This window comes from Mizuhopecten yessoensis, unplaced genomic scaffold, assembly GCF_002113885.1.
Source record: "Mizuhopecten yessoensis strain PY_sf001 unplaced genomic scaffold, ASM211388v2 scaffold8931, whole genome shotgun sequence".
NCBI classification, from domain to species: Eukaryota; Metazoa; Mollusca; class Bivalvia; order Pectinida; family Pectinidae; genus Mizuhopecten; species Mizuhopecten yessoensis.
In genome coordinates this window covers 244,118-272,040 of record NW_018407794.1, presented here as the reverse complement: position 1 = coordinate 272,040, position 27,923 = coordinate 244,118, and the positions used below count along the sequence as shown (strand labels likewise).

The following is a 27,923-nucleotide window of genomic DNA, read 5'->3' as shown; positions in this document are numbered from 1 at the left end:
ACCACTACTCCATACAACGTTTATCTCCCTTTGCCGAGAATACTAAACAACAGGCTTTCCTTCCTTGTCGAGAATATTGCAGAACAGGCAAATCTCCCTTTTCACTCAAATTCTCTCTTCCCATAGGAACCACAATGCAATTCGGGAGGGACTGCAACACACTTCTAAATAACATGCTTACCTCCCTTGTCTAACTACATGCATTTCTTTAAATGTACTATAAATATTAAGAAAAAATTCTCTTGGTCGTGCATTCACGTATTAGCGTATAACACCAACAGATATAGTTCGATAAATGAGGCACGCATAAAAAAGGTACTCACATTACTGCATAACACGGTTATCTCCCCTGTTTGCTACGGGTCACTATATATCTCAAATAATTCAATCTTCTGAATAAATGATCAAAGAACCAAGGAATTACTATTAATGATGGTTTGATATGGTTTCCATATAAGACCAACACATATTTTCACGAGAAAAAAAGGTAAATCAATTATGAGGTGAGAGGTCAACCTCAGTTCACAGTGATCCAAATAGAACGAATTGGCCTACATGGAGAGAGTAGGTATTTCGTTGGTTGATACTGTTGTTTATAGTCAATACGTGCTGTGTTGTTGATTATCGTGCTTTGTTAAATGGCGCTTTCTGACCGTTGCATCCGCAACGTTACACCCGAGATTTGTGTTAGAGCTAAGGCTATATGATACCTTTTAGATTACACCTGTGATTTGTGTTAGAGTTAAGGCTATACGCTACCATTTAGATTACACCTGTGATTTGTGTAAGAGTTAAGGCTATATGCTACCTTTTAGATAACACCTGTGATTTGTGTTAGAGTTAAGGCTATATGCTTCCTTTTAGATTACACCTGTGATTTGTGTTAGAGTTAAGGCTATACGCTACCTTTTAGATTACACCTGTGATTTGTGTAAGAGTTAAGGCTATATGCTACCTTTTAGATAACACCTGTGATTTGTGTTAGAGTTAAGGCTATATGCTTCCTTTTAGATAACACCTGTGATTTGTGTTAGAGTTAAGGCTATATGCTACCTTTTAGATTACACCTGTGGTTTGTGTTAGAGTTAAAACTATAATGTTATATTACACTTACACGTTAATCTCCTGTGATTTATGTTAGAGTTAAGGCTATATGCTACCTTTTAGATAACACCTGTGATTTGTGTTAGAGTTAAGACTATATGCTACCTTTAGATTACACCTGTGATTTGTGTTTGAGTGAAGGCTATATGCTACCTTTTAGATTACACCTGTGATTTGTGTTAGAGTTACGGCTTTACGCTACCTTTTAGATTACACCTGTGATTTGTGTTAGAGTTAAGGCTATATGCTACCTTTTAGATCACACATGTGATTTGTGTTAGAGCTAAGGCTATATGCTACCTTTGAGATTACACCTGTGATTTGTGTTAGAGTTAAGGCTATATGCTACCGTTTAGATTACACCTGTGATTTGTGTTAGAGTTAAGGCTATATGCTACCTTTTAGATTACACCTGTGATTTGTGTTAGAGTTAAAACTATAATGTTATCTTACACTTATACGTTAATCTCCTGTGATTTATGTTGAGTTAAGGCTATATGTTACCTTACACGTTAATCTCCTGTGATTTATGTTAGAGTTAAGGCTATGTTACCTGTAACATTATATCTCCTGTGAGTTATGAAAGAGTTTAGGTTTTATGTTAACTTAAACGTTACACCTGTGACTTGTGTTAGAATTAAGGCAATATGCAACATTATACACCATACTCGGGATTTGTGTTAGAGTTAAGGCTATGTGTTGCCTTACACATCATACTCCGGATTTGTGTTAGAGTTAAGACTATGTGTTGCCTAACACATCGTACTCGGGATTTGTGTTAGAGTTAAGACTATATTTTACCATACATATCATACACGAGTTTTGTATTAGAGTTAAAAAAACCCGAACACCATCACAAGTTAAACCCGTTCACTTTCAATTCAACTTCTTACAAGATCTACTTTCACTTTCTGTGTACTCCGGTTATTTTCTGCGTATCTTCGGTAAGAAGATACGGAACTGTGGCTGCTTTCAAGTTTAGCACAGCAGCAGTTTATTAAAGTCTAGATGCACTTTGTCATTCCTAACCGGAACTGATAATAATACCACGACCTTCCCCTTTGTAGTCCTAGAACTATTATGATGTAACCTTTTCTCGCACTACAGGAGCCATATTCTTCCGCTATTATGACGTATTTCCGGTCTGTTGTAGTGCGACAAACTTTGGTCCATGTCTAGACATTCAACTCTATAACAATTTCAAGGTCCGTGTAATCTTGGCCTAAACCAATTAAAACTCATGAAAGACGTTTTGTGATTCATGAGTAATGCAAAAGGCACCGGGGGGCCTTACATTTTGAATACTCAAACAATTGATGAACAACACAGAAACTATTTGATACTTGTAAAAACTCGTGGAGTTCAGCGACTCGACAACGTCAAGATTTGATTGACATTATTTCTTGTATTTGTAATATCACACTCAATGTTATACTTTGTTGTCGTCCAGACTTGTCTGAAGAGGATAGTTTAGTCTTTGTTATCGAAAGTAAGGACTAGTTTAAGGCCAGATTGGAAAGAACTTAATATAACTGCCTTTGCTACCTTCTTCTGTTATAAATTCTTCTGTTATAAATTCTTCTAAATTCTTCTGTTATAAATTCTTCTAAATTCTTCTGTTATGAATTCTTCTGTTATAAATTCTTCTGTTATACATTCCTTTTCTTTCATGATTTTCTCTCTTCCTTTATGTTTTTTGATAATTGTGTTTGTTATTGTGGTCGAATAAAATAGCTTAAAAAAGTATTGTGATGTGTGTGATTCTGGTGTAAAACAAAAGGCACCAGGGGCCTGCTTTATGAGTTTGATGGTTAGTGAATCTTGTTTACAAGAACAGTCACAAAGGATAAATATTAAGTTAGAATCTGCCATCAATTCTCATCCTCGATTCCAGGGAAACGCTCGAGATAAGCGGGGTATTCGATACTAGAATATTTAACGTATGTTTATATATACTTTTACATCTGGACGAAGGGTGATGTTTTTTCAGGAAAATACGGATATGAGCTTAGGCTATTTTGTTACATTTTTTTATATTTTCATTCTCACCCCTTTTCTATTCATTATTGTATACAAATACAAAATGTACTACTTACTGTATTAACAATAAATTATGTTGAAATTGAAATTTCGGACATTCCCTGTATACTTCGTTTGCCGGCTGTCAGTGACGTTTGGCCTATATTTACAGCCGTATTTTACTTTCCCAACAGGAACAAAAAAGGGTGAATATCTTGCCAATTTCAATAAGAACAATGTCATTTTTTCCAGTTCATGTAGAGACGGACTGTTGTAAAAAAGGTACAAAAACTCTGCATGAAAACCTGCACTACTTATACTTTATAAGTAGACATTAATAAAAACAAAAAGTTGAAAGAAATAAACTTAAATGTGCTCGTCATTCCGATCAATTTCGGTTTCCGATGAATATTGACAGATCCGGTGGGTAAAATGTTTGATTAGTACAATCAAGGCCAGCCTACATGTTATTAGTGTCGATATGGTGAAGAACAATGGCTGCAGTTCTGTGCTTATGTAATTAGAAAGAGTATGGAAACCGTTGTCAAAACATAAAATATTGATATTTCTTTCTTAATCAAAATGAGATTCATGAGCTCTATATTGACTAGTATGACGTCACCAAGCAACAGTAGACACAGCTACTGGTCTCCCGAGAATATGTAGCACGTCTGTCGTTACGTCAATGGGAAGCTAACACAACTCAGCTTATTTTTTATCTGGCATAACGAATATATACTAAATATTAATGATTGGAACGACATAGGAGATTCACAGGGAATACCAGTTTGTATTACCATGAGAAATACAAGAAACATGGGGAGGGGGTGTAAAGATTTCCTGCAACTAGTCTGCCTTAATATTGACATGATTAAATGAATACACACGTTATACAATGCTCGTTCTTTGCTTCCAAACATAGAAAGTCATTACCAATCAAGTATCAGAAGTATATAACGTTACTGGTGTGACGTCATGGTAGTGATAATAATAATAATAATAATTTGAGGTTCTGATTTACCGCTTTATCACAACCTAATTTTGATGACGACAAGTGCTCAATTACATCTATATAGAGGTTGAACGGTAATATAAAATAGTCATTTGTAAGAAAAAAAATAATGTGGTATTCTGTTTAAACACTCACTCGTACACGTACCAGCTTAGGAGAAAAACGCGAAAACAAAAAACAAAAGTACCCCGATATATCAGAATATTATACGCCTGTACGTAAAATTTTGTTCATGATAAATAAATGGTAACTGTACAAATTTTATAAAATATCAATGAGAAATAAAAGACTGGAATGGAAATCAATAAATGGATATAAAAATACCTCTTATTTTAAGGATTGTATTTATGACACACCTTTGCATTGTATTTGTTGCGCTTTATACTTGCATTTCGAAATTTTGTTCTTTTCATATCCGTTAATCTAGATGGGTAAAGGCAGCCAATCAGAACCAGGAGTTAAATGACGGAAAGAACCGAGATTAAATGAGCATTGCGGTTACTATTGAGACAATATATGACGAAACAAAAAACAGACAGTCTTTGACTGAAAACTATTAGCTACTCAATTGAAAGGTTCTCTAGTTACACATGTTTGTTTTATCGTCAATGGAACAATGATGGAGCATCACTTTAACAATAAGAGTCATTTGAGCGATTGATTACTAACTATTCATGTTACCTGAAACAGCCTTTCAAGTGCCACATTGATAAATATATAACACCACTTGGGTTCATGGTGCTTTGAACTTAATTTGGTTAGTTCGAATAATTAACATGCAATGCAAATGTAATGCGAGCCTGCTATTAATTTCTTGTAAAGAATAATGAATCAATGCAATGTAAATTGAAATATACACTGTCGCATTAAACGAGTTAAACAATGTCTGTTTCATCGAAGTAGTGTAACAGAGGTAAGAGGTCATTTTTATTAGTGGTCGAACACGTGACCTCTGGTTTACTGGTCTGACGTTCTACCAAATGTTCTTCCGAGAAGTTTCCTCCGAGTCGGTAGGAAGCGGCTAATAGTTTACCAAGGTGACAGTAAGCATTGTAGCTAATCTGTCAAGAACCTGAATTATTTCATCAAAAACAGCCTGTTCTGCTATTTTAAATACTGTACTTTTGTATATCTAGAGTTTATTATTTACTAGTTATGTATGAGTACAAATCAAAGAAACGTTTCAAACATCCATTACCGTAATGACTTGTACCCTCACGTTCTAGATCACTGTGTTTTATCCTGGTCGATAGTTATGTCACGTTCTAGATCTCTGTGTTTTATCCCGGTCGATAGTTGTATCACGTTGTAGAGCTCTGTGTTTTATCCCGGTCGATAGTTATGTCACGTTCTAGATCTATGTGTTTTATCCCGGTCGATAGTTGTATCACGTTTTAGATCTCTGTGTTTTATCCCGGTCGATAGTTATATCACGTTCTAGATCTCTGTGTTTTATCCCGGTCGATAGTTATGTCACGTTCTAGATCTCTATGTTTTATCCCGGTCGATAGTTATGTCACGTTCTAAATCTCTGTGTTTTATCCCGGTCGATAGTTATGTGGCGGTCTAGATTTCTGTGTTTTATCCCGGTCGATAGTTATGTCACTTTCTAGATCTCTGTGTTTTATCCCGGTCGATAGTTGAATAACGTTCTAGATCTCTGTGTTTTATCCCGGTCGATATTTATAACACGTTCTAGATCTATGTGTTTTATCCCGGTCGATAGTTATGTCACGTTCTAGATCTCTATGTTTTATCCCGGTCGATAGTTATGTCACGTTCTTGATTTCTGTGTTTCATCCCGGTCGATAGTTATGTCACGTTCTAGATCTCTATGTTTTATCCCGGTCGATAGTTATGTCACGTTCTAGATCTTTGTGTTTGATCCCGGTCGATAGTGTTCTTACGTTCTAGATCTATGTGTTTTATCCCGGTCGATAGTTATGTCACGTTCTAAATCTCTGTGTTTTATCCTGGTCGATAGTTATGTCACGTTCTAGATATCTGTGTTTTATCCCTGTCGATAGTTATATAACGTTCTAGATCTCTGTGCTTTATCCCGGTCGATAGTTATGTCACGTTCTAGATTTCTGTGTTTTATCCCGGTCGATAGTTATGTCACTTTCTAGATCTCTGTGTTTTATCCCGGTCGATAGTTGTATCGCGTTCTAGATCTCTGTGTTTTATCCCGGTCGATATTTATGTCACGTTCTAGATCTCTGTGTTTTATCCTGGTCGATAGTTATGTCCCGTTCTAGATCTCTGTGTTTTATCCCGGTCGATAGTTGTATCACGTTCTAGATCTCCGTGTTTTATCCCGGTCGATAGTTATGTCACGTTCTTGATTTCTGTGTTTCATCCCGGTCGATAGTTATGTCACGTTCTAGATCTATCTGTTTTATCCCGGTCGATAGTTGTATCACGTTTTAGATCTCTGTGTTTTATCCCGGTCGATAGTTCTATAACGTTCTAGATCTCTGTGTTTTATCCCGGTCGATATTTATAACACGTTCTAGATCTATGTGTTTTATCCCGGTCGATAGTTGTATCACGTTCTAGATCTCCGTGTTTTATCCCGGTCGATAGTTATGTCACGTTCTTGATTTCTGTGTTTCATCCCGGTCGATAGTTATGTCACGTTCTAGATCTTTGTGTTTGATCCCGGTCGATAGTGTTCTTACGTTCTAGATCTATGTGTTTTATCCCGGTCGATAGTTGTATCACGTTCTAGATCTCCGTGTTTTATCCCGGTCGATAGTTATGTCACGTTCAAGATCTATGTGTTTTTTTCCCGGTCGATATTTATATCACGTTCTAGATCTCTGTGCTTTATCCCGGTCGATAGTTATGTCACGTTCTAGATCTTTGTGTTTGATCCCGGTCGATAGTGTTCTTACGTTCTAGATCTATGTGTTTTATCCCGGTCGATAGTTATGTCACGTTCTAACTCTCTGTGTTTTATCCCGGTCGATAGTTATGTCACGTTCTTGATTTCTGTGTTTCATCCCGGTCGATAGTTATGTCACGTTCTAGATCTTTGTGTTTGATCCCGGTCGATAGTTTTGTTACGTTCTAGATCTATGTGTTTTATCCCGGTCGATAGTTATGTCACGTTCAAGATCTATGTGTTTTTTTCCCGGTCGATATTTATATCACGTTCTAGATCTCTGTGCTTTATCCCGGTCGATAGTTATGTCACGTTCTAGATCTATGTGTTTTATCCCGGTCGATAGTTATGTCACGTTCTAAATCTCTGTGTTTTATCCTGGTCGATAGTTATGTCGCGTTCTAGATCTCTGTGTTTTATCCCGGTCGATATTTATGTCACGTTCTAGATCTCTGTGTTTTATCCTGGTCGATAGTTATGTCACGTTCTAGACATCTGTGTTTTATCCCGGTCGATAGTTATATAACGTTCTAGATCTCTGTGTTTTATCCCGGTCGATAATTATATCACGTTCTAGATCTCTGTGTTTTATCCCGGTCGATAGTTATGTCACGTTCTAGATCTCTGTGTTTTATCCCGGTCGATATTTATAACACGTTCTAGATCTATGTGTTTTATCCCGGTCGATAGTTATGTCACGTTCTAGATCTCTGTGTTTTATCCCGGTCGATAGTTATATCACGTGCTAGATCTCTGTGTTTTATCCCGGTCGATAGTTTTGTCACGTTCTAGATCTCTGTGTTTTATCCCGGTCGATAGTTTTGTCACGTTCTAGATCTCTGTGTTTTATCCCGGTCGATAGTTATAGCACGTTCCTACTCTCAATTTGCAAGATCGTCATTGAAAAACAGACTTGATCTCGATCAGATCGATGTTTGCAGCCGTACAGGAAACACTATTGTTGCTGTTGTCGGATCCCAAAGTTGAAGGTCTATAGTAATTATTTTTTAAGTGGCGTATATATCTATCACAATAACGACTGAATCAGCGGGCGGTCATATTGGAGGGTATAAATTATCGAAGAGGAAAGTAACAAAATGTTCTAATGCGGGTCGTAGTTATTGTTCCGTTAATCGACTCACGTGACTGCTGGTAAAGAGCTATAACTACTTTAGTGTGATGTAAATATAAAACCACAACAATTAACACCCCCTATCTTGGAAAATGGGAGAACAAATTCCACAATAAAGTAAAACCAGATTTCCACTACAGCAATATTCTATTTAGGAGAATTTCTTCTAAACAAGTAGATTCATACGCAGACAGATTCCTTTCAAAGGAAGTCTTACTAAAACACGATTATCATGGAAGGATGCTTTTTACTAAAACGACTTTCCTTTAAAGAAGCTTTCCTACTGAAACAAGGAAACCTACTTCCCGTGACACGAGCTTACTATATAGCTAGCAGCTACCAGCGGTGATAAAAGAGGAATTTGTCCGAGAATACGTTACGGAAGCCAAATGTTGGCACAGAGGTCATGTGACAACGAATATCGACACAGAGGCCATGTGACAACCTGTATCAACACAGAGGTCATGTGAATACGGATGTCAACGCAGAGGTCAGGTGACAACGAATATCGACACAGAGGCCATGTCACAAGCTATATCAACACAGAGGTCATATGACAACCTATATCAACACAGATGTCATGTGCCAATAGATGTCAACTTAGAGGTAATGTGCCAATAGATGTGAACACAGAGGTCATGTGCCAATAGATGTCAAACCAGAGGTAATATGCCAATAGATGTCAACACAGAGGTAATGTGCCAATATATGTCAACACAGAGGTCATGTGCCAATAGATGCCAACATAGAGGTAATGTGCCAATAGATGTGAACACAGAGGTCATGTGCCAACCTTTATTAACACAGAGGTCCGGTGACAACCGAGATCTACACAGAGGTAATGTAACAACCTATATCAACACAGAGGCCATGTGCCAATAGATGTCAACTTAGAGGTAATGTGCCAATAGATTTCAACACAGAGGTCATGTGACAATAGATGTCACCATAGAGGTAATGTGCCAATAGATTTCAACACAGAGGTCATGTGCCAACCTTTATTAACACAGAGGTCATGTGACAACTTATATCAACACAGAGGTCATGTAACAACCTATATCAACACAGAGGTCATGTGAAAACGGATGTCAACGCAGAGGTCAGGTGACAACGAATATCGACACAGAGGCCATGTCACAAGCTATATCAACACAGAGGTCATGTGATAACCTATATCAACACAGGGGCCATGTGATAACCTCTATCAACACAGGGGCCATGTGATAACCTCTATCAACACAGGGGCCATGTGACAACGGATGTCAACACAGAGGTCATGGGACAACGGATGTCAACGCAGAGGGCATGTGACAACGGATGTCAACCCAGAGGTTATGTGACAACGGATGTCAACACAGAGGTCATGTGACAACCTTTATTAACACAGAGGTCATGTGACAACCGATATCAACACAGAGGTAATGTAACAACCTATATCAACACAGGGGCCATGTGACAACCTTTATCAACACAGGGGCCATGTGACAACGGATGTCAACACAGAGGTCATGTGACAACGCATGTCAACACAGAGGTAATGTAACAACCTATATCAACAAAGGGGCCATGTGACAACCTTTATCAACACAGAGGTCATTTGACAACCTTTATCAACACAGAGGTCATGTGACAACGGATGTCAACGCAGAGGTCATGTGACAACGGATGTCAACACAGAGGTCATGTGACAGCCTTTATCAACACAGAGGTCATGTGACAACCTTTATCAACACAGAGGTCATGTGACAACCTATATCAACACAGAGGTAATGTAACAACCTATATCAACACAGGGGCCATGTGACAACCTATATCAACACAGGGGCCATGTGACAACCTTTATCAACACAGAGGTCATGTGACATCTATTGGCACATGACCTCTGTGTTGACATCCGTTGTCACAGAGGTCATGTGACAACCTATATCAACACAGGGGCCATGTGACAACCTATATCAACACAGGGGCCATGTGACAACCTATATCAACACAGGGGCCATGTGACAACTTTTTTCAACACAGAGGTCATGTGACAACGGATGTCAATGCAGAGGTCATGTGACAACGGATGTCAACACAGAGGTCATGTGCCAATAGATGTCAACACAGAGGTAATGTGCCAATATATGTCAACACAGAGGTCATGTGACAACGGATGTCAACACAGAGGTCATGTGACAACCTATATCAACACAGGGGCCATGTTACAACCTATATCAACACAGGGGCCATGGGACAACCTATATCAACACAGGGGCCATGTGCCAACCTATATCAACACAGGGGCCATGTGCCAACCTATATCAACACAGGGGCCATGTGACAACCTTTATCAACACAGGGGCCATGTGACAACGGATGTCAACACAGAGGTCATGTGACAACCTAGATCAACACAGAGGTCATGTGACAACCTATAACAACACAGGGGCCATGTGACAACCTATATAAACACAGAGGACATGTGACAACCTATATCAATACAGAGGTCATGTTACAACCTATATAAACACAGAGGTCATGTTACAACCTATATCACCACAGGGGCCATGTGACAACCTATATCAATACAGAGGTCATGTTACAACCTATATAAACACAGAGGTCATGTGACAACCTATATCAATACAGAGATCATGTTACAACCTATATCAACACAGGGGCCATGTGCCAACCTATATCAACACAGGGGCCATGTGCCAACCTATATCAACACAGGGGCCATGTGACAACCTTTTTCAACACAGAGGTCATGTGACAACCTATAACAACACAGGGGCCATGTGACAACCTATATCAATACAGAGGTCATGTTACAACTATTTCAACACAGAGGTCATGTGACAACCTAGATCAACACAGGGGCCATGTGACAACTTTTTTCAACAAAGAGGTCATGTGACAACGGATGTCAACGAAGAGGTCATGTGACAACGAATATCGACACAGAGGCGATGTGACAACCTATATCAACACAGAGGTAATGTGACAACCTATATCAACACAGAGGTAATGTGACAACCTATATCAACACAGGGGCCATGTGACAACCTATATCAATACAGAGGTCATGTTACAACTATTTCAACACAGAGGTCATGTGACAACAGATGTCAACACTGGGGTCATGTGGCAACGGATGTCAACGCAGGGGTCATGTGACAACGAATGTCAACACAAAAGTCATGTGACAACGAATATCGACACAGAGGCCATGCGACAACAGATATCCAAATATATACTATGTATAAGTCTTGTGGTTGGTACAGGGATTTGTATCAATAGCCCCCACAGCAGACCTGTATTCGTAATTCCAAAATCTGAGAATTGCCTATGCTAATTCCTTTTGTATATGCCATTTGTAAACGATTCGTTCACTTTAATACTGTTTACACTAACAATATACTCGATAAAGGTAAATGGTACGACTGCACTTTGGACATAGTAATTTCCCCTTTCTCGAGTTGTATAGGCTTTGCGGCTAATGATTCGGGCACTAGGTTTGTTGCTGTCCATGTCCAATCCCTTGATTTCAACACTGGTAAAGTGAAGCTTTTTGAATGTTAAGGTCGTGAGGTTGACTCCTGCAGTAATTTTTTTTTCTTTTTTTTTCTTCTATATTTCCATTTTCAAATATTCAAATTTCTAACCAACTATAATTCTGTAAGATACAACGCAACATGTGATTAGAATTGAATAATTCTTTTGAAAAGGACTTAAACAACAGCGACAATGGTAACGACATAGGTAAACTTGTCGGTACCTTTTACCTTAAACCGTTACCTATTCTGTTTCTCACCTACGGATCCAGGGGATATACAGGACTTCTAGAATCCTCAAAGCCTGTCAATATCATTAAAATGCCATGTTTTTTTAACCTTATTCTCATTGGTAAATCCTCTCCCCTAACCCCTACCCCATTCGACACGTGGCATTTGACTTACTTGTAAGCATAACACAGATCGCTTGTGTCCTCTAAAAATTCGCACCAGAGACGCATTCGATATGTTCCACATGCGCACGGTAAAGTCTGTACTTCCGGTAAACAAATGTTTGGCTTCTGAGTCAGTTGCCATGCAAGTGATGGCTCCAGCATGACCCAAGAAAATGTTCATGTTGTAAGTCGAGTGAATGTCCCAGGAGCGTGCTGTTCCGTCCAATGACGCAGTGATAAGCACGTCCTTGTCGCTATCCGGATCATCCTCAACAATGTAGTCACTATCAGATGGAATGAATATGACACAGAGGACAGCTAATTTGTGTCCCCGAAAAATACGCAGAGGATCACCAGTAGCAAAGTCCCAACACCTCGCCGTGCGGTCGTAAGATGTAGAAAATAGAAGACTTCCGGTACACAGAAGGCGCTCGACAAGCGCTTCATGACCACGTATAGTGTAGACACAACTGTCCTCTCCCTGCTCCGTGATGTCCCATTTTCGGATCGTGCTGTCAGCGCTTCCACTGATGAGAAATTCGTCCCAAAATACCATACACGTGACATAACTCTCGTGACCTTTGTATACGTGTAAACATGTGTATTCATTTAAATCCTGTTGATCTGGATCGGGACCGTAAAGACGGATTGTGCAATCGTCACTTCCGGTCGCTAAAAGCGTTACAATACGACCTGGATCATTTATTCTTCCACGTGCTTCTCTTCCTTTTTCGGCACCAGGATATATGCCACTTCCGCTGGCAAAGGGTTCATATTCATTCCCTTGAGTAAAACTACTTCCGCTCTCAAACGGCCCCTTCTCACTTCTTGGACTAAAGTCACTTTCACTTTCAAACGGTACTCTTTCATTCCTTGAAAAACTACTACTTTCTCGTTCAAAGGGTACCTTTTCATTCCTCGAAGTACAATCTCTTCCACTCGGAAATGGTTCTTTTTCATTCCCTGGAGTAGAATCACGTCCGCTTTGAGATAGTTCATTTTCATTTTCTGAATCAGAATTACTTTCGGTAGCAAACGATTCCTTTCCCTGTTCTGGTGAAGATCGACTTCCGCTAGCTATGGGCTCCGCTAGTGGATCGCGTCTATATCCAGGGTAAAGGATATTTGTACTGATATTACATGTCGCAATACAGTTAATACTTCCGGTGTGCTGATGTACAGATTTAATTAATAGATTCTTCTTAGATTTAGATCCTGATAATTTGGATACTACCTTTCCCATACTGAATATGACGTCAGTTCCGGTAAGAAACAAGAGTTTTGTTCCGGTAATGCAAGTAATCCCTGTTTGAAATTGTGTATTTATTTGAACACAAATAACTTGTCAAATAGCATATGAGCTGCTGTATCGTAGAAGTATTTTCACTTCCGTCACTTTAGTTACGACTGGTCACAAATATTTCTTTGTTAATTTAACAATAAGAACCAAGTAACATTCTTGAAAGACGTTTAAGGCTTTCCGTTTCACGTTCTGTCACAATACTAAATACCACCATGGTCTGTGTCACACTGTGCATGCACGTTAATAACATCACGGCGCCGCTTCATTGATTCCATAGAGTTGACATGTATGACTTATCTATATTTCTTAACGCTCAAGTGAAGCTTCCCTGCATTCACGTCATTAGTACTAACAGACAGCGGCTTAGAAGCAATTTGTTACAAAGAGTATAACCGTTCGTATTATAAATAAGTCAAATGTTGACAACCAGGCAATGATACTGTTCAAAGGCGAAAATCGATACTTACCTTTTAATTATTTAGTATAGCACTGTTTATTCTAAAATATTATTTCAAAAGATATAATCGATATTAGGGTGACTTTGTCAGTTGTCTATATCACGATGAGTTCGGCTATGGCGCTGACATATATATAGATTGGAACTTTCCTGTCACAATGATGAATTATTAAAGTCTGTAGGATGATGGCCCTTCGGCTACCCGGTATCTAAGCCAACACCAGAACCAATACTCTGCGGATTATTGACACTATTGTAAATATAAATGTATTAATCCATTTTTATGTGGATTTCTGGCTTTGACGCCACGCCTATTTCTCTGTTCGTGATACACTGTATAATCTGACTACCTTTTTATACACTGTGTTGTGTTTGGTTACGATCGTTTTAATTGAAATTTTAATTATTTAAGAATGAAATTCCCATTCACCCAGGTATTGGTTTGAGGGTTTTAAAATGTATACACGGTATCAGAACACCTACAGGTTAAACAAATATTACAGCATGATCGAAAGAGCTTTTTTTTTCATATCCTTACAAGGTTATCTCCCCTGGCACCTGTCTTCTGGGTGTACAATAGCTTCACAGGAACCAATGATATTGCTCAGGTAATTACGCGAGTTTATTTTTTTGATGTGAGTTTTATTTGATACATGTTATTGAATTAATTTCATTTTTTGTTCATTATAATGTCATTCAACTTCAACGATCGCTTTAGTGGAACCTAATTTAAATGGAATGCTTTTCATGGAAATATCCTATATAGGTAATTATTTCCTATTGACAGAGTATCAATGTTTCGCTATGACAATTTAATTGGAATTTTAATTGAATATTTTCTGAATTTATTTATAATGTACGACAATATCAATCAATTCAAAATTGATGATTGATGTCAAATACGTCAGCATCATTGATAAATATGAAGATCTATTTTTTCTGAAACCGTCTATCAAAAATAAATAATTCAAACGTGAAGATAAAATTTGGTTGAATATCGATTTTATAATTGTCAACTAGCCTAGACAAACATTCAGTTAACTAAATTCTCAACAGCATAAAGAGGTTAAATTAAACAAAAACACCAGTGAACGGGTAGACGTGTCAGACAAGCTATTTAATCAGACAAAATTCGATAGTATGTTTCGGTCTACATGCTTTGAACTTTCATTCAACTTGATTGGTAAGTTGATGACAGGATGTTTTTGATATTCATTAACGTGTTGTGAAATCCGCCCCACATGATTTCAAATATGACATTTAATATAAAACACACGACGGTGTTCATTTGGATCCCCCCGAAAGTTTTTATTTATGAAAATAATTATCTATTACACACCACATTGTTTATACAATGTACTCTGGTCAGTCGTTCGTTCGGGGAAAATATCTATAACACAAGACGTTGATTGAAGTTTTATGATTTTGTTTTTTAATAAAACGATGTAATTTAATCCTGTTTGAAACAAGCATTTCTATTGTTTTTTTTTATGTTATCAGCTCATAACATAAAAAACAAGAGGCCCAGAGGGCCTGTATCGCTCACCTGCATATGTTTAAAATAATTGGTATGAAGTAAAGATATAGCACTCCATGGTAGGTGCTGTAAGTACATATGAAATTTCAGAAAGATCCATACAGTACTTGAGTAATAGCGAGAACAAACTTCAAACAGAGCCCAACCCCTATGCCCCTAGGGGGTGATACCCACCGTTTATACAAAATTGAGTCCCCTTGGCCCAAGGATGCTCCAGACTAAATAAGGACAAAATCCAGTCATTCGTACAGAAGAAGGTATTTGAAGAATTTGCTATGTTTCCCCTATCGGGCCCACCCTTCTGCCCCCTTGGCCCAAGGATGCTCCAGACTAAATTAGGATAAAATCCCTTAACCCCTATCGTAGAAGAACGATTTTAAAGGTTTTACCTCTATTTCTCCTATTGGGCCCCACCTCTCTGCCTCCAGGGGGTCAGACGCACCGTTTATACAAAAGTTGTTCCCTTTTACCTAAGGATGCTTCATACCATATTTGGACAAGTCCTGTCATTCCTACAGAAGATGAAGGATTTTGAAGAATTTGCTATGTTTCCCCTATCGGGCCCATCCTCCCTTCTGCTCCCAGGGGGGCAACACTCGCTGTTTATATGAAATTGAGTCCCTTTTGCCCAAGGATGCTCCAGACTAAATAAGGATAAAATCCCTTATTCCCTAAGGTAGAAGAAGGATTATAAAGGTTTAACCTCTATTTCCCCTATTGGGCCCCATCCCTCAGGTCCCAGGGGGGTTACACCCACCGTTTATACAAAATTGGTTCCCCTTCACCCAAGGATGCTCCACACCAAATATGGACCAAATCCTTTCATTCCTACAGAAGAAGAAGGATTTTGAGGAATTTGCTATGTTTCCCCTATTGGGCCCTGCCCCTTAGGCCCCTTTGGGGGCCAGACCCACGGGTAATACAAAATAGGTGCCTCCCCTTTACTCAAGGATGCTTCAGACCGAGGATGGAACAAATCCTTTCATTCCTACAGAAGAAGAAGGAGGGGGGGGGGGGGGGTGGTGGGGGGCAGACACACCGATTATACAAAATTGGTTCCCCTTCACCTAAGAATGCTTTAGACCAAATATGGACCAAATCCTTTCATTCCTACAGAAGAGGAACTTGATTTTAAAGAGTTTACTATGTTTCCCCTTTTGGGCCCAACCCCTCAGGCCCATGGCTTTTTTTTACGTTATTGAGCCATAATATATATACAAAAGGAGTGTACTCTGAATAAACTGCGAAGCGGTTTATGAAAAGAGAACACTCCTTTTTTATGTTAAAGCTCAATAACGTAAAACAATCATTCAAATTAATCCTTAAATATTAGAAAGAATGGTTTCCTATAGTATCACGGACAGAATTATCACAATTACTGAAAACGAAGCAGGACTAGTACTTATGATCACGGTGTAAAGTTGTATTTCGCTTTGATGTCATGGCGGATATTTTATTCAATGCTTTGAAAAAAACACCAAAAAAACAACGTGTTTCAACAACAAAAATATCAGTACAACGGCGTGATTTTACAACAAAATTTTAGGTATTGCTTTAAAATACTTCATCTGACGCCAATTTCATAAAAGAAATATTTAACCTGATAGTACAACGTAAGTATTGTTTTTGGTTTTTGTTTTGTGTTTACTTTCCTAATGTCCATCGTTTTAATTTTCACGTGATTCATGGTATAAATTGCAGAGTTTTGAGTACGTTGTTCAGTTCCTGTCGGATTTAAATATATTCCAGATGTATCAGCTGCACTTTTCAGTCGAATTCACGAAGCTGATGAGAATATCAAGAGACATTGAACTAAGGCAGAGTCACGTGAGAATAGAAATGTAATTTCCAAAGTGTTATGCATAAATAAAGAGGTAGGCTTTGAAGTGACATCTTTAAAATGTTTGAAATGCATGTTAATATAAACTTCAAAAACAAACCTCTTAGGGTACGCATAATTGCTTCAAATGTCGGAGAAATATCGGGGAAGATTTATGCTAAGCTGTTTTAAGTTTAACAAATAGCGTTACAAAGACTGACATAAGGAAATTGTATATTTGAAACAAGATTAGATTTGTTCTGTACATGCAAACCAATCTAGTAATGTAATAATTGTTTTGGAAGAAAACTCGTTACATATGTACATAAATAATCCGAAATAATAAAAACACTTCCCGTTTATTTATTAAGTTATTTAGGTTTTTGGAAGGGTAGGGTACAGTAGAAATAGTTATTTCGGACTAATATGTACAAAACCTTCACATAATAGATTTTGCCTTTTCAATAATTTTCATAAAGAGACTACATAGTAGTGTTATATCTCAATATAAACTGACACTGGTGATTTACGAAGTATGCAAAACGGCTCAAAAAAACCATAAATACCACGGACGCTTGTGTTATTTCCGTATGAAATTTTACCACATGGCTTAGTTATGTTCCCCTGTGAATGGCTTGAAAAAGTGCCCTTCCCAAGGATGGACGGGTTTGGCAGTGGTTACTGTAATCGCATTTCACCAAGACCTTCCGATCGAACATGAAAAGATCACCTACCTAGCAACTTGGGTTTTCATCGGGTACTCCGGATATTTCCTTCCACATTAAGATTTACTCACCCTTTACGCGCTTTCATTTGGGCAAACACTTGAAGAGTGATTCATGTAAGTAAATGAAACTTATTTGCTTTTTTTTTGTAAAATAAATAAAGTTTATTCATCCCTCTTCTTATTAGGAGTTTCCTCCGCTGGAATTGGAGTCCAAAACTTGTGATCTTTATCTTTTCTATTTTGTCCCTTATTAAACCTCTTTGCTTCCGCATCGCCCTTAATACAACTACATTTTCCCATTTTCTATCGCGTGGACTTGTATTGTAACGTGTGGGCGGGCACTTATCCAGTTATTGACCACGCTCGACCTTGCTTAACTAGTGAACAAGTCCAAGGAACATACCGCATCGCCAATAAAGACAGCTTACTGGCAGAATATTCCCCTCAAATTCGTTGCCTGTTTTACACATATCCTTCCCACCAAGAAGTCAAGTCCCAAAATTTAGCATCGGTAATCCAATTGATCTTCCCTATGTACCAATATACTTACAAGGCACCATAGAATCCCACCGCTGCCACCAAATTTAACGTTTCGGTGGGCACCTATCCAGCAAGTTACCATGCTCGACTTTAGTGAACTACTAAGCGAATCTCAGTGTCAAATCGCAACACTGGTAACACTAGCTTGCCAGAAAGACAATGTTTCCCCCTCAAATTTCTTGTCTAATACAGTATGGCCGTACGATGTTGATGACTCCCTTTGACTACCTAATGGCTGATTGGATTGTGTTGATGGACCTCCCTATCCTTTCATTGCATTGCTGCATTTAGACTACAGTGTAGCGCTGTATGACTGCATTGTTTGACCTTAGGGACTACTATGTGAAGACCGCTGTGTGGCTCTGTGTAACCTTGTTGTATTTATAGACTGTTGGGACTCGTGTTAGGCAATATGTCACGGTACTGTGTTGACGGGATGTTACTAAGACTACCGTGTATCCCTATAGGACCTTATTGTTTTAATGGATTTTTTTCAGAAAAATGCCATAGAGTTTTGCTATGTTTCGCTTGATTTCGAAGGAGAAAAAGGAGATAGTAGCTTATATTGTTTGTTAAGATAAAAAGGGAGAATGCCAGTTTACAGCAATGCTCAATACCCTGTAATTTGAAGATGGGCATATCTTACTAGAGAACAAAACCAAATATTTCAAGCCCCTGAGATACAACCTGTCTCATATCACTCTTAATCATTGATGACTGTTCCGAGGACTTAAAACCTCGTTTAAAATAATAAACAGCGTACACTCCCAGCATGAACAAAGTTGTCTCCCCTGAACTGAAATATTTCACCACACTTGGTAATGGTTACCGATATGATCGATGTTGGCGCGTGCACCAATATTGATTTATCGATTTCATTCAACATTTAAATGTATTCTAACAATCGACACGCCAACAAACATGTTGTGTGTACGGTGTAGACGAGTGCTTTTCTCGACGGGTGACTAGTCACTCGACGGGACTCTAATTTCCAAAACAAACCTTCAGGAATCTAACAGCCAAAACAATATTTTATACCACATCGATATTTTTCACGACTGTTTACTGTTTAATACACATTTTCAAAATGTTGTGGTGAGCATTGTTTATTTTGTTAACGTTCACAAATTTTTAGAAATATCAATATCTGTAATACTTTTATGTTTTGTTGTTTTGTGCTGAAGCTAACAGTGCCCTGCGGCCGAGACCCGAGTACTTAAAGGATCGAGTCAAATAGATCACGTGGCCGACAGTCACACCCTGTAAACTACAGTTATAGAAAGTATCTCACATGAATGAGGACAAAAATAACAAAACACTAGTGCATTAGGAGGCATATATAAATTGCATGAGGTTATTGTTGCCCGGCGTGATCGATCACTTTCTTGAAGAGGAGAATAAATGATTGAATAATATAAAATACAACTCACTTTATATACCATTCAGCAGCCAAGGAAACACCAGACCAACAGGAATACCAACATGAATAAAAAAAATAACCAAAGGTACACTCTCAGAGTTAAGTCAAATACAGGTCAAAACGTAAATAGTTTCCCGATCAAAGAACGGTTTCTAGTGACAACAATCCAGTGCCAATACAACATCGCTAAGACTTGTGACATTGTAAGTATCAAAATAGTTTTGAAACATCTTAACTAAGTTTATAATTGACAAGACTATTTATATTAATACTATGTTTTCATCAACCTCGATGATCCTCGGGTAACACTCACTTACGGTCTCTGCATTTGTTGTAGCAAAAGTTGTGGAACGAGGCTAGCAATCTAATTGGTATCAGGTAAAATAAAATGACCAATCGCTAGGCTGATACCTGTCCTCTGACCAATCGCTAGGCTGATACCTGTTCTCTGACCAATCGCTAGGCTGATACCTGTCCTCTGACCAATCGCTAGGCTGATACATGGGCCTTTCAATATACAGAGCAGCGAAACCCGACTACGCGTTATGCGACCGAGAGATTCTTTTGATTTTGATTTTGAAGTATCAAACTAGTCTTCTCGTCCATCCACAAGGTGGTGCACAATGACCATTCGATGTTGCCATCGCATATTCCAGGGGTGCAGAAATATCGGGGATGTGTTTTAATATCCTAAAGAAGTTTTTTATGAAAGACCTTCTTACAACAAATATATATCTACATTGTTGACATTAGTTGGTATAACTGCAATTGCACATATCCAACACGGGCCCTAAAACGGGTACAAAGAAGAACGGGAAAAGGCCAATCAATGATAAGAATAAAACCAAAGGTCAAGTGGTCATCCCGTATATAAAAGGTTTATCCAAAACCATCCAGAGGATATATCGCGGTCATAGCATAGGAACAGCCATGAAGCCCCACAAGAGGCTTCATAATATCCTAATTCACCCTACGGATAAAACACCTGAAAAGAAAATGTCGCAGAATGCGTATTCAAAATCGGATGCAAATGCAAATGCGACGCATCGTTTTTTGGAGAGACTGGACGGCGATTTGTGGGCCGCCATGGTGAACACCGGAAAGACACGGAAAGCCAAGAAGGAAGGAAATTCACCAGATCAGAAAGGAAGCAGTCGGAGTCCCTGATAAATAAATTGGCAATCAAAGCCCATGCTACACAGAAAAATCATGTGATTGACTGGGATAACTCCAAAGTATTGGACAGAGAGAGAGAGCGATATGTTCACGCGGCAGGTAAGGGAAGCTATCTGGATACGCCGCAGTGGGCCAGTTCTAAATCGAGATGAGGGGGCTCATAGACGCTCGCACATCTATGACTAAGTATTAATCAAAGCTTAGCCGAATCGAGTCAATTCGGTATAAAAACAACAACTAGTATATACGCTTACAGCGTAGTCGAATCGACATCGATTTGTGGACAACTCGTACACATTTTACACCTTTGTGTGCATACGCTTTATTGGCCATTTGTTTGATGAAGGTGACAGTGTATATACCGTACTATTCATCGAAACGTAACAAAGAAACACTTATTTATCGTGTAACAAGAACATTTTCATAATTTAAACGAGTATTTGTAATCAGGCCTAACCCTACAGTGTTTGTATACCAATCAAGTCTTATTCAATTTCCTTGACCACTGAGTTTCTGATGTTTATAAACACAATGATGAACGAATGCGGATGCAACTTGTTTTTAAGTGGATGACTGTGCTTTTGGTGGACCAGAGACATTGTCCCCTGATGTAAGACAACAACAAGAGAATTTCTAAGTTTCAACAAAACCATAATTCGAACTCAAAACATATAGAACTCGGGCAAAATATAAACAAGAAAAGATTAACATGGAGAACTTTGAAAAAAGTGCAAGGTAAATAAGACCAGGTGCTCCGGAGAACGAAAACGAGAACTCGATAATGACAGCAAAGCCAAGACACACTTATGAGCATAATAAAAACCTCGACCTTCATACCACACAAAGAAATAGCATATTAGATCATGATAGCGACCGTAAAACTTGTCCATAAGTTTGTCGTAAGTTTGTCCTGTTGTCGTAAGTTTGTCCTGTTGTCGTAAGTTTGTCCTGGTGTCGTAAGTTTGTCCTATTGTCGTAATCCTGTTGTCGTAAGTTTGTCCTGGTGTCGTAAGTTTGTCCTGTTGTCGTAAGTTTGTCCTGTTGTCGTAAATTTGTCCTGGTGTCGTAAGTTTGTCCTGGTGTCGTAAGTTTGTCCTGTTGTCGTAAGTTTGTCCTATTGTCGTAATCCTGTTGTCGTCAGTTTGTCCTGGTGTCGTATGTTTGTCCTGGTGTCGTAAGTTTGTTCTGGTGTCGTAAGTTTGTCCTGTTGTCGTAAGTTTGTCCTGTTGTCGTATGTTTGTCCATCAGGTAGGGGACTTGGGGATGTTACTATCAGAAAAACACCAGTAGACATTCCGGAGCCTGGATTCCAGATGCAAAGACTGCCATTATGTGTGTCGAAAAAGGGGTAGGGCAGGTACTATTTATCAGTTATAATTAGTATAAAACGTGTATGATGACTGTTTAACACCATTATGTTAATTCACTATGTCACTAAATACAACATGTTATTAAACCTCAAGCTGCGGGAAACATAGACGGTCCGATAATAAAAAAACAAAAAAAACCCCAACAACAACAAAAAACGATCGGGCCTAGAGGCTACAGTTCCCGCAGCTACTAAACTTCCGGTCGTCTTTACTGATCTTTAACGACTGTTTAACGACATTCGTTAGATTACAACCTTGTTGACGCTCTTAACATTATATTTTTACAATGGATTTTCTGTTTCCCAAAAATAACATTTTCCAGAATAAGACATAAAAAAGGTAAAGGAGCCGAAACCAAAAGAAAATCCTTCCACAAGAGAACTGGGCAAACCGAAAGATAACAAACCAAAATATCATAGATTTAATATTTGTGAAAATATGTCACGTGCCAAATTGACAAAACATCCCATTAAGCATTGGGCAACAGAACTTTAGATACCAGGGTCAATGTTTGAACAATTAGCTTAAGACAAGCGCGTTTTAAATCCTACGCTTCCGGTTCTGTATTTGTAAGCGCAGACCTGTGTGTTTGTGTGTTTACCTGTTAGTGATCTATCACAGTACGGGTATAGCTCACCACACTATGTCTATATACATATCGTTCCCTCGGCACTGAATTTCACACAAACAGCAAATTTGTTTACATTTTATGCTAATAGGCTAATGTATCATTCCTTTTGTTCGTGATGTGGAAGACAGAGCACGGGGAAGCACTCTGTTCTCTTTGTTCAGAATTGCATACTAATGGCTTTATCATTTATTAACGATTTTAGTAGTATTTTTGCATGTTTGCATGTGTAGAAGACAATGGTTCTCCGTTACCATAGTGTGTTGTACTTATATATATATACGTTTTTCAATAAAATATGCTGAGTTTTCTATCGATATGGGTTGTCACAAGAATACGCTGTTGCCTTTGTTTTTGTGTATTTTATAAGCAGACGCTGTATTTCTTATTTTTTGTTTTTATCTATTTGTTTTCTAACAAGAATGTGCTGTGTAATTCGTATTTTATAAGATTACACTGTATTTTTTAATCGATATATCTTGTCACAAGAATGTGTTTTTATTTCGTGTTTTATAAGATACTCCGTATCTTTTATCGATTTGTTTCGTCACAAGAATGTATTGCATATTTTGTATTTTATAAGAATACACCGTATCTTATATCGATTTGTTTTATCAGAGAAATGTGTTGTATATTTTGTATTTTATGAGAATACACTGTATTTTTTATCGATTTGTTTTGCTACAAGAATAAGTTGTATATCTTGTCTTTTATAAGAAAACGCTGATTTTTTTTATCGATTTGTTTTGTGACAAGAATGTGTTGTATATTTTGTCTTTAAAGAGAAAACGTTGTAATTTTCATCGATTAGTTTTGCCACAAAATTATGTTCGAAAATTTATAATGTTTTCCCTTGCAATGCCACTATACCACTAAAAGCCATCTGATGCCACTGTAATCAGGTCAGTGCTTAAATTAGATAATTGTATGAAGCTTTTTTTTTTTGCGTGTGTGAAAAAGTATTAATTTCCATATTGCAATTCATTTCATGAATAAATTATACAATTTGTTGACATGTAGAATAAAAATCGATCCTGTATAATCCATTCGGATCATTTGCCAGATGACAAACAAAGGTTCGTGTTCTTATACTTCGGTGTGTTTGAAAACAGCACGGATGTTTGCTACCAGTGATACTAGTACAGATAAAAAGGAACAATTGGTAATCGATAATCTAATGTATCGTACTGCAATAAACGTTGAGAATTGAGAATACAAATCCCGATAATTTATAAAAGAGTTTACAGCTGGGCTACTATTATGCGCCCCCTACAGAATCTGGAGATATATCAGGGTTTTTTCCCAGTAGTTGTGTCTTTTCAGGGGCAAGTACAGAAACCAAAACAGATCCGCAGTCACAATAGTAATCTTGGGTCTATAACTTTTTACTTCCTTTCCTTGACGAATATGTCTTCACTAGTTGATTCGGAAAAAACATACAACAAAGGATTTTCAGAGATGATATTGAATTTCCATGGGAGATATACTATTTCTTTGTTTGATATTAGGGTCAATGTTTTCCATTATTCTGACTAGTGTGCTTTGTTGCCAATTTTGTATAATTTTGATAACTGTTTGAACTAATAGATTACTTTTGTAGGCTACTTAATTTTAAAACTATATTTTACATATTGCAGAAAATTGTGTCGTTATGAGGAAAAGTCTTTAAAAATTTGAAGTAAAATTGTTTGATCAACAAAAAATAAATTCTATATGTTTTGATACATTTTGAAGAACATGTTATGTACAATTTTTACAACATGGTTGATATTAAAGAATGTTTTTCACATTTTGTGGAACATTCTTAGATTTTGATGTCTTTTTAAAAAAAAATTATATATATTTCTTTTATTCTTTTTTAAGTTCCTAGAACATTGCCTGATCCCTAAGAACATTTCATTACATTTTATTAAAAGGACATTGTTGAATATTTTATTTAACATTATGAAACACTGTTCGATTTCGCAGAACATCACACTTTATACAATATTTATTGATTTTGAAAAACATTTTTTTTACATATTTGGAACATTGTTCGATTTTAAAGAATACTCTTCACGTTGTCATATTTTACAAAGTATTATTTGATTTTGATGAATATTCTTCACTTTTTCACATTTTATAGACTATTATTTGATTGCAAAGAACATTATATACGTTGTTCAGAACAATTGTTTAAAACACCCATCCTTTACATTTTTTTTGAATCTAGTTTATACTTTGTAAAATTTAATGCCGGCAGCAATTAATTCTCCTATAATTCAGAAAACCATGTTCTATATCTATCTGTTGGATTTTCAAGAAATACAGTAAACATTTAAGCTTGTTTATAATACAAATTGGCATACATAATTATATGCAACAACGTTTATAACTTCGGCTTCTATTTGTAAATATCTTTTATTTAACATATAAAATAGAAAAGAGTAACAAATCGTAGCTAAAACAGTTTTGTCAAATAATAGACTTATTTTTATATTTTTCTTTTGTATTTTCATCTTTAAGATATTCTCGTAATACTAAATCAACAATATTAGTATTTTTAAATAACAGTCTATATATATAGTTTGTGTTATTATTTTGAAACAGTATCGTCTTATTTTATGACAATGCTCAATATACCACGGCATTAGTCGAATTAAACAAAGTACCTACAAGTGTCGCATGCTTACCGTGCCAGTCTCAATATAACTTCGGAGACTGATAGTATCAGAGTCAGCTATCTTCAAATAAAAATAATCACCAAACTTACAGCGTTATAAGGGGTTTGGTTAAGTCTCAATCATTTTGATGCATTTTTTACCCTTAGGTCGGATCTCATCACGCATGCATTTTCACTAATTCCACCTTCGGTGTCTCTGAGAATTCTTAACGTCTCAGTGACACTAGAAATGACTTCTGACTTTAATTCATTAAGAACTCCATCTAATGAATCACCTCTACGTTTGAAACATAATTCGAACTCAAAACCAATAAAACTAAGGCAAAATATGAACAAAGAAAACATTTACATGGAAACCCTCTAAATCTACCAGCAGAATAAGACCAGGTGTACCGAAGGGTAAGCGTCTTCCGTTTCATTGATGACAACTAGGTCAAAGCTAAGTAATGTCACGTCCTTATATCAACGATTCAGGTAGTGACAGCATAACCGCAAAACCAAAAACATCGATCTTCATTACACAAAGAAACAGCAAAATTCTCTTAGTGATCAAGATGGCGACATTAAAACTTTCTCATTTCCTCGGAAACTTTCATATTTGGAACCCTGTGTTGTAAGTTTGTCCGTCAGCAATCGATATCTTTCTCGGACGTTATGATATTCAGCTCATGAATACAGTATCAAATTCGTCATGTTAACACCATATATTGAGGAAGCAGGGATGTTACTATATACAAAAAAGGAAAGGTAACGATGGGAAAGTTTATTATATATTTTAGCATGTTTTAGTTCCTAGTCGGATTGTTTCGTACAAGGATTCCACAATCTAGATCCACATAATATACCTATGATTCTTAGAAACCAGCCATACGAAGGAACGTAACATCCGCTAAAAAATTACATTGTATAGACCGATACATTGTTTATGCAGATGAGTTGGTCAATCATCATATTATTTTTTTAAACCTTGTTTGCGATTGGTATCACAGTGTTGTATTTTTGATTTGTAGCGCATTGTTTATATAGTATAAACATTGTTTAGATATAATACTAAAATTATAATTTCTAGAGAATTACTTTAATGTTATAGAATACCATTAATATTTGATATTTAATTGTTTGTATCTTGTGGAACATTGTAAATATATTATGAAGAACATTTTTTAAATATTTTGTAGAACATTTTTTTTATATCTAGAACATTTTCAATATTTAATAAAGCATTGTTAATGTATGTTGAAAAACACTGTTAATGTATTTTTGTGGAACATTGTTAACCTTGTATATATTTTGAAGAACATTATATGTTTTGTAGAACTTTGTTTATATTTTGTAGAACATTTTGTAGAACATTGTTCATATTGTGTAGAACATTATATATATTTTATAGAACATTGGATATATTTTGTAGAACATTGGATATATTTTGTAGAACATCGTATATATTTTGTAGAACATTGGACATATTTTATAGAACATTATATTTATTTTGTAGAACATTGGATATATTTTGAAGAACATTGTATATATTTTGTAGAACATTGGATATATTTTGTAGAATATTGGAGATACTTTGTAGAACATTGGATATATTTTGTAGAACATTATATATGTTTTGTAGAACGATGTACATATTTTGAAAAACATTTGATTTATATTGTAGAACTTTGGATATATTTTGTAGAACATTGTTTATATTTTGTAGAACGTTATATATATTTTATAGAACATTGGAGATATTTTGTAGAACATTGTATTTATTTTGTAGAACATTGGACATATTTTGTAGAACATTATATTTATTTTGTAGAACATTGTACATATTTTAAAGAACATTGTTTATATTTTGTAGAACATTTTGTAGAACATTGGAGTTATTTGTAGAACATTGGAGATATTTTGTAGAACATTATATATGTTTTGTAGAACGATGTACATATTTTGAAGAACATTTGATTTATATTGTAGAACTTTGGATGTATTTTGTAGAACATTGTATATATTTTGTAGGACATTGTATATATTTTGTAGAACATTATATATATTTTATAGAACATTATATATATTTTGTAGAACATTGGAGATATTTTGTAGAACATTCGAGATATTTTGTAGAACATTGTATATATTTTGTAGAACATTGGACATATTTTATAGAACATTATATTTATTTTGTAGAACATTGTATATATTTTG

The 27,923-nt window shown here is 36.7% G+C and overlaps 1 protein-coding gene across 2 annotated transcripts in view; it reads right to left on the bottom strand.

Annotated features, from left to right (window-relative positions):
* Positions 1-27,923, bottom strand: part of LOC110456844 (WD repeat-containing protein 86-like) — a 66,842-nt gene that overhangs the window by 18,932 nt on the left and 19,987 nt on the right. The window contains exon 1 of one of the 2 annotated variants that reach the window (XM_021507842.1): positions 12,099-13,523. The exons of the other annotated variant lie outside the window; for it this stretch is intronic. Within the exon in view, the coding sequence (XP_021363517.1) occupies positions 12,099-13,331 (1,233 nt within the window). The 5' untranslated portion in view covers positions 13,332-13,523. Of the gene's footprint in view, positions 1-12,098; positions 13,524-27,923 lie in introns of those variants that run through there. 2 annotated transcript variants of the gene reach the window in all.